This window comes from Astatotilapia calliptera, chromosome 4 (genome assembly GCF_964374335.1).
Source record: "Astatotilapia calliptera chromosome 4, fAstCal68.1, whole genome shotgun sequence".
In the NCBI taxonomy this organism is placed as follows: domain Eukaryota; kingdom Metazoa; phylum Chordata; class Actinopteri; order Cichliformes; family Cichlidae; genus Astatotilapia; species Astatotilapia calliptera.
Window position 1 is genome coordinate 301072 of NC_137425.1, and position 8107 is coordinate 309178.

General features: G+C 44.0%; 1 protein-coding gene across 1 annotated transcript; it reads right to left on the minus strand.

Annotated features, from left to right (window-relative positions):
* Nucleotides 1-541: 541 nt before the first annotated feature.
* Nucleotides 542-3498, minus strand: LOC113019959 (interferon a3-like). Its single transcript, XM_026163623.2, has 5 exons — nt 3311-3498; nt 1757-1840; nt 1521-1673; nt 1257-1334; nt 542-1178 (listed from the first exon to the last, which is right to left on the minus strand). Exons 1-5 carry the CDS (start codon nt 3431-3433, stop codon nt 1008-1010), a joined length of 609 nt encoding a protein of 202 aa, XP_026019408.2. The 5' UTR covers nt 3434-3498; the 3' UTR covers nt 542-1007.
* Between the last annotated feature and the right edge of the window lie 4609 nt (nt 3499-8107).

Sequence of the window (8107 nt, forward strand, 5' to 3'; positions counted from 1 at the left end):
GGACCCCTGTAGTTACACTGAGTATTCACGGCAGCCGTAAGCTTCTCCAAGATCTTAACCATGCTGCACTCAGTTAGCCCGTTATGAGAAGTCGCGCGTCGTCCCATCGTTTCAATCCCAGCGGGCAGCTTTGTGGGGGTTTGAACAGCTGGTTCCGCTTTCTTAATTCTCCGATAAGCCAGGGCCAAGCCAGCTCCGATCAGCAAGAACCCTGTTATCATGGTTCATAGGTAGATATCTTCAGCGTCCTCGATCGACAGACCCTCCATGTCTGCCATGTCTGCCATCGTGTATCCGGCAGGGAAAGTCCCTCCATGTTCCAGGCGCAGTTTGGTTTCCTCACCTGAGCCCAGACTTCTCGTTGAGAAAAGGGTGTCAATAGCATTCAGAGACCAGTTGATCAAATCCATAATTCTCTTTTAGGTTTTAGAGAACGACAGTGAGAGACTGTTCCAGGGAAAGTAATGCACACAAGACAAGACAAGGACACAAGAGGCTAAGCAGGGAAGATAAGGGGAAGGAGGAGAGGAGAAAGGTGCGATTAAGAGTAAAGATCATTGTTTTATTGTTCGTGAATGCTTCTTTGCATTCTCCATCCCATCAGAGAGCACCCCTCCATGAGCATGCTACTGATGGAGGTCTCTTCCTGTTAAAAAGGAGTTCTTCCTCCCTACAACCAATGAATGCAGCTCATTTTAAATGAGACAGAATTTATTTCAGTAACTTATTTAAAAAAAAGTAAAGCATATGAAATGTTAATACAAAAAAATAAATAAATAAGACCAATCTAAAGTAAAAATTCAGAGTGACTAAAATGCACGACAGAAATATTTGGAAGACAAAGTTTCTGTACTTAAAGCACTGAGTTACTCTGAAGTAACAAACAAACAAACAAACAAACAAACAGTGTTTGATGAAATATGTACTAAAATAAATAAATAAATATTTCAAATAAATACATAAATAATCTGAATAAATACATAAATAAATAAATAGAGAGGGGAACATCAGAGACAGTCTTCAGATATTGTGTCAGTGTTGCGTTGCTGTTGCGTTGCTGCAGAGCGCCTCCTGCTGGCAGCAGCAGGAACTCTGATGGAGGCCACGAGCAGCTCCAGCTGTTCCAGGCGCAGTTTGGTTTCCTTCCTGAGCAGCTGCCATGACGCAGTACTGCAGCCCTGTACACACAGTACTACACTTATTACCACTGTCACTACACACAATAATACAACGAGTACTACAGTACTTGTACTTACAGAGCAAGACAGAGTACTGTTGGCCAGAGTCCTGTAGTAGCTCCTCAGTCTGCTGTTGGCTGGACTGTTGGTCGAAACCTGGAGACAAAGAACAGTTCAGACTGAGGCTCGGAAAGGAGGTGAAGTGTTGGTGTGGGAGGAGGTGAAAGGAGGTGAAGCACTGATGAAGAGGAGGCTCTGGGAGGAGGTGAAGGAGAGTGGGTGTGGGTGCATGTTTGCTCCTGTGAGTAGGCTGAAAGCAGTGAAGTGGGCGTGTCCACTCACACACGCGCTCAGTTCCATGATCTGTCTGTGGATGACCGTCAGGAAGCCCTCCGTCTTGTCGGCGCCCCAGGGAGCGGCTGACAGGTTGTCATGGCGATACAGACAGAAAATAAGCTGCAGACTGTCTCTGATGAAAACCAGCTTTGAGTCCACCTGAAGAGAGAGAGAGAGAGGTGAGCTGCAGGCGTCTGATTGACAAACAGATGTGATGTCATCGATGTGGTCATGTGACCTACCTCAGAGTTTTTTATTTGCTTGTAGAGATGTTTTGGGAATCGAACCGGATGAACTGAAGAGTGCTGTTCAGTCAGCTGATCGCCCTGAAACAGAGAGACAGCGCTTCATTTCACCACATCGCTCTGAGCTGTTGCCAATCGTGACGTGTTGTTGACGTCCCCACATTCAGGGGGTGTCCAAATTCATGGGCTGCATCCTCCTGAGGCCGCATTTGTAGACCGATTGCGTCATAGCGACGCGCAGAAGGCTGTCCAAATTCTTTTTTTTTTTTTTTTGTGTCCCGTTTGGATCTTTAGCATCAGAACTGTTGTCTTAAGGCCAAGAAAGATGCCAAGCGGATTTATTTTACCAAGTGGATCATCATGGCCTTGCCATATTGGTCCATTTGATTGACCTTTATTATAATTATGAATTTATTTTATTTTCAGTTGCTACAAACGGGCCAGACATGACTGGGGGACAGGACAGGGAGAAAGAATGAAAGAAAGAGAGGGAGAGAAAGTAAACCAAAGGGGAGAAGAGACGGTGAGAAGAGGGGGAAGAAACAAACAAACAAACAAACAAACAAACAAACAAACAAACAAAACACCTGTATGGAGAAAAAAACAGGGTCACAAAATAAGCTTCTAAGATATTAAACTCCAAATATCTGCTCGGTTTATCAAGATATCACATATTTGGAGAGACGTCTTTTACCCACTAGCTCGATAGCTAGCCGGGGCGATAACAGCTAACTCCACCCAAACATGTTTTTCAACCCCCCTGCGGTCTTAACTACTCAGGTTAAGCATGATATATGAGTCACTTAGATAACTTATAAATGTTATTGTTTGGCTTTTTTCAGTGTTTCATTTGTTTGTGAGTAAATCAGTTTGGCTGAGATCAAAGTTCTAGTTTCCACACAGCTGAATAAACGTCAAACAGAAACTGATTAAACAGGAGTGTGAGACGGTCGAGAGTTTACACCAGCGTCCTGTTATATTTTAGATAGCAAGGAGCAGACAGCCGAGATTATTAACTCCACCCAGACAGCGGTGACGCAGATCTGAAGGCTCGAGCGTCACATTTCACAGCCGCTCACGACTGGCCTACTCGACCTTCTGAGGACCCAGGCCACGTAGACCGCGAAGGCCGGGTCCTCAGGAGGATGCAGCCCATGAATTTGGACACCCCTTCAGTCTACACGCTAAACATGTGACCTGTGATGTTTACAAATGTCCTACAGGCTCTGAATGCATCGTTTCAGCTGTCAGTAAACTTTGTCTTGAATATTCATCACGTCTGCAGAGGAAGGGCTTATTCCAGTCAGGTTTCAGAGCCCATAACAGCACAGAAACAGCTATAGTGAAGGTTACAAATGATCTTCTTACAGCAGGAATCTCTTTATCTCTTTAACTTAATGATGTCCTGGGATAATTTCATCACTCTTGAAATGTCTTCAAGGATCCTGGAAACTTTTAAAGGACCCCGGAACTGTCTCTTTGTAACAGTCTAAGGAGTCCTGGAATGTTTTAAAGACCAATTTAAGGACCTGGAGTTAGTGCTGTACTCACCATGAGAGTGAGGAGGCCCCGGGCTTCTTTGCTCGGTTGCTTGTAGTGTGTGAGCCAATCACAGCAGAGGGCAGGGGTCAGGGCGCCACAGAGGACGAAGAGCAGGCCGGTCCAGGTGACCATGATGAAGACGATGAAGATCCTGTGCGGTGCTGAGAGTGCGTGTCCATGCTGCCAGCAGAGTTCAAGCTTTTATTTTACAAACAGGAAACAGAAATATTGGGGAAAAAGTCCGTCTTTCATTTTCCCTCTTGGGAAAAAGTACCTGCAAACTGGTGAGCAAGGCAGGGCGCTGATTGGTGGGTCTTGCAGGTGCTGAAGGTGCGCTCGGAACATTGAAGACTGGTTAGTTTTCAGCGTTTGGACGAGAGGACGACATCGGACTCGTGTAAAAACGTGTTCCTGTCACTCACATTTCACTTTATTTTACTTCCAGAGAAATAATCACAGCACACCTGAAATCAGCGGATATGGTGAGAGAGAAGAACCTGACCGTAGACTGACTCTCTTCATATCATTGTCATTATTAATATTTTTATTGTTATTATTGTTATTAAAACCAACCAGAAGTGTTCTGATTGGTTCACAAACGCAAAACAGAAACCGTGAAACGTCTGTGCAGCGATGACGTCATTGCTTTCTCTTTCCCCTCTCACTTTCGTTTTCATGTTCACGTTCTGAAAGCTGCAAGGCTGTAAGCACTGAAGGAGTCCTGGAAGGCTTTGAACAGGCTGTGAAGCCTCTGTGCTGGAAACACAAGTGCAGGAATTTAAACTGGACCTGTAAAATGTCAGAAACACGTCTGTCACTGTGTAGAAGCTGCAGTCAAACCAGTATAAACTAGAGATGGACCGATCTGATATTACGTATCGGTATCAGTCTGATACTGACCTACATTACTGGATCGGATATCGGAGAGAAATAAAAAATGTAATACGATCCTTTAAATATAAAAAAAAACACCTCACAAAACTTGCGACACGGCGTAACTCGGCTCATAACCAATGGCGTGTCCAGCGGGGTGGCCTGGGGGGGCACAGGCCACCCCCCAAACCAGACTGGCCACCCCAGGTGCCACCCCAAAGGCAAAACAATAAAATTCAATCAAATATCCGATTATGTTTTCACGGTGACGCTCAGATATCCGAGTGTAAGTGAATGCAGCATCGCTTCTGCGCTATGCGCATCACGTTAGCAAAGGTAGGAGAGCCAAGCACGAAAGATGGCACTGCAGGAAACAATTTTTCGGTGAAAGAAAATGAGGACAGAATAAATGTCCCGGTAAGTAATATCAAGTTTGTTGAGTTTAGTAAACTTCGGCGAAATTAGAATACCAAGGAAAAAATAACACTTAAAGAATTATTGCAGCTGTGGAATATTTCAGACAGTATGCTACTGAGGGCAGCTAACATAAGAGTTATGAGTTATAAGATATAATCTAAGTCGTAACATTGCTGTATGGAGCTGCAGATTTGGTTGCAGGTTAACATAGCTGGACTGGCCATCGGGCATACCGGGCATCTGCCCGGTGACTTATTTTTTATTTTTTTTGTAATGGCATGAACAATGAGAGGTGGTGGATTGGCCAGATGCAGGTCGATGTGTAGAAATAACTCCGTTGTTTGGTGGTGGCTATGGCGGGGCTTCCACAGAGGCAACAGGTGGATGAGGGAAGGGGAGGCAGGAGGAGAGCCCCGAAGCAGCCGCCAGTCCGAGTGTCAGGTGAACTGAACTTCAGGTAAGAAGTTATGAGCTGCAGTCTATCTGGGTCAGATATAAACCAAGTTTAGGTGGAGTTTATTTTCGTTGTGCTGACTTTTTACCGTCAGTTGCAATAACTCATACTGCGTTCTAGCCAGTTTGACGGAGTTTTTATACAGCTGGGTGGGTGCTATGATGTTACTGATAGTGAACTTTATTTTATTCATAAGGTTAGTAGAGTTGCCAACGGCTCCTTAAAAAAATGGAATGGTCCCTCATTCAGAGAAAATATTACGCGTTTCATATTGAGCTGAGAAGAGACACAGTTTGTCCCGGACTTTAGCTAGGATGGAAAAAAGACACAAAGCTGGATTTATTCTGTCTTTATGCTGCACAGCTGCCTCTTCTTCTCTCATTCTCTCCCCCTCCCTCTCCTGTTGCTACTTCAATCATGAAACTGATCAATGATCAGCTGATCGGCTTTTCTCTCTTGTTTATTTATCGCCCACTTTGTGCCAGAAAGAGGAAACCAGGAGATGTCGCGCAGCAGCACGTTTAAGCTTGATCAGCTGTTGTTAGAATTTATTTAATATTAATTTCTAGTATCAGCTGATGTTTGCTGGAGCCACAGCTGTAAAGCTGCTGGTCATGATGTCGGTTTGGATATGTGGTGAGAGGGAAACATGAAGATGAAACCAGGAGATGTCCTTACTGAACCATCAGAGCTGAACAGGTGATGGAGAAACAGGTTTACCTTTTAGGTGACATGAATGAGTTGAAGTTATGAACTGTTTCTGAGAGACAAATAACACCAGGATCCTTTTTTATGTAGCTGACAGCTGGTAACTGTGCAGGGGCGGGTCTAGCAAAGTTTTGCCAGGGGGCCAGGTAGGGCATTAACAGGGAGAGGTGGGCACAAAGAAATACTTTTCTTTCTTATTCTCATTTAAAATATCTCGCTTTTATTAAATAATTATCTAAATCTTACAACCAAAGTTTTTATCTGACGTAAAATGTATAGAAATCATACATATACCAACAAGACTATACATCACTGTCACAACAGGGTTTGTTTTCAGTCAAAGTCTTTATGGCTTTACTACCTGGTGGGTCGGTCTGTAGTCAAAATGCCCGATTTTCTGTCCCAGTCCAGCCCTGCAGGTTATACTGGCAGTGTCACCATGCCAGCTGACTGCATTTCATCATCAGCCAGTGTTGTTCTTTATCAATATTACCAAAGTTTACCATAAGGCAGCATAGAAAGTATTTACTTGCTTTCAGGTTTTATTCAAATGTTAGTCTTTTCAGTTGTTTCCCCACTTTTTTCCTGTTTCAAAATCAAACACCAGTTTGTGAGAAGATTATCTTCTTTTTTTAACAGGCAGATAAAGTTTTGCATTGGCTAATTTGTCAATTGTTTGTTACAAATGTTCGTATTTTAATTTTCAAAAATGTTTTTGCCCAAAACATATGTGCACTACATGTCAGTAAAAATACTATGCAAATATTGCTGTCCTTGAATGCTGAGTAAACACTGACAAAGCACTGATTGTATCTCTTGTACTTTATCAACGCAGTATCTAAAAACTTTGCACCGTAGTGGTTAAAATCTCATTCTAATAAGAGTTAAAAGTGCATTTGGTTATTAGGTTTATAGGATTATTGAATTATAGTTAAGGGTTGGTAGAATTTTTTTTTTTAAACATTATCTGCCAATTAAATCTGCCACCCTTCTCCAAATCTGTGCCCCTACCTGGCCCCCCCAACAAAAATTTTCTAGACATGCCACTGCTCATAACCGTAGCACGTTGGAGCAGTATGCGTCATGGGATAGAGCGGCTGTGGTGTGCCGGACCTGTTGGTGTCTGGTTGAGCATTTGGAGCCTCGCCAACCAGCATTTCATCTCCGAGGAAGTGATCCCCGAGAGAAGTAAAGCAAGTGTGTAAGTTCATCTCTGAATGTTTGTAAAGCATTCCTGCGTTAAGCTTAACAACCAATATATGGAGCGACTGCCTCTCTCTCTCTCTCTTCTTGCTGCTACTTCAATCATGAAACTGCTTAATGATCAGCTGATCGGCTTTTCTGTCGCGAGTCCGTCTCTCTTGTTTGTTTTTGGCCCACTTTGCACCAGAAAGAGGAAACCAGCGGCTGAACAACAGCAGCACGTTTAAGCTTGATCAGCTGTTGTTAGACTGTATTTAATATTACTTTCTACTCGAGGATCTTTTTCTACAGCTGACGTAACTGTGCAGGGGCGGATCTAGCAAAGTTTAGCCAGGGGGGCCGACAGGGCATGAACAGGGAAAAGGGGCCACAAAGACATACTTTTCTTTCTTATTCTCATTTAAAATGTCGAGCTTTTAATAAATAATTATCTGGATCTTACACCCAAAGTTTTAATCTGATGTAAAATGTATAGAAGTCCATTATTGTATATAGTAACTGTTAAGTCTAATATACCCTAGTAAGCTATCGTACTTTTTCCTTTGGGAAGGTACCATTTGTGCAGTCTGCAGTTCTGTTGAAGAAAGATGTTGAATCTATTTAAATATTGTAGAAAAACAGAAAAACCTTGGATTAACGGAGATGTTCACGCGGCACTGGCGGCACGGAGCACCGCCTTTGCCTCCGCGAACACATCGGACTACAAACACGCACATTACCAACTCCGGAAGACGATCAAAGCAGCCAAACGTGAGTACAGGGACAGGGTGGAGCAACAGTTTGACAACCCTCGGAGTATGTGGCAGGGACTAAACACGATCACAGACTTTAGAGGGAAAACCAGCACACCGCAGACCACGGCCTCTCTGTGTGAGGATCTAAACGTATTCTACGCTAGATTCGACACAGCGAACACCATGAGACCGGACAGTGTGCGCACCACGGATGATGTCAGTGCGCACACTGTGTCTGAGGAGGATGTGCGGAGGTGCTTCAGGAAGGTGAACGCACGCAAAGCTACTGGTCCGGACGGGATTCCCGGCCGCGTCCTCAAGTCATGCGCGGCTCAGCTGGCTGGAGTGTTCACGCACATCTTCAACCTTTCCCTCTCTCTGTCTGTAGTCCCAGCCTGCTTCAAAATGGCCACCATC

What these genes read in the sequence shown, in the direction of transcription:
- LOC113019959 (XM_026163623.2), bottom strand. Translation starts at nt 3,433, where the DNA reads ATGGTCACCTGGACCGGCCTGCTCTTCGTCCTCTGTGGCGCCCTGACC. An exon ending in GGGGCCTCCTCACTCTCATG is followed by an intron (nt 1,841 to 3,310) that starts GTGAGTACAGCA and finishes TCTCTGTTTCAG; the next exon opens with GGCGATCAGCTGACTGAACA. An exon ending in TCATGGAACTGAGCGCGTGT is followed by an intron (nt 1,335 to 1,520) that starts GTGAGTGGACAC and finishes CTTTGTCTCCAG; the next exon opens with GTTTCGACCAACAGTCCAGC.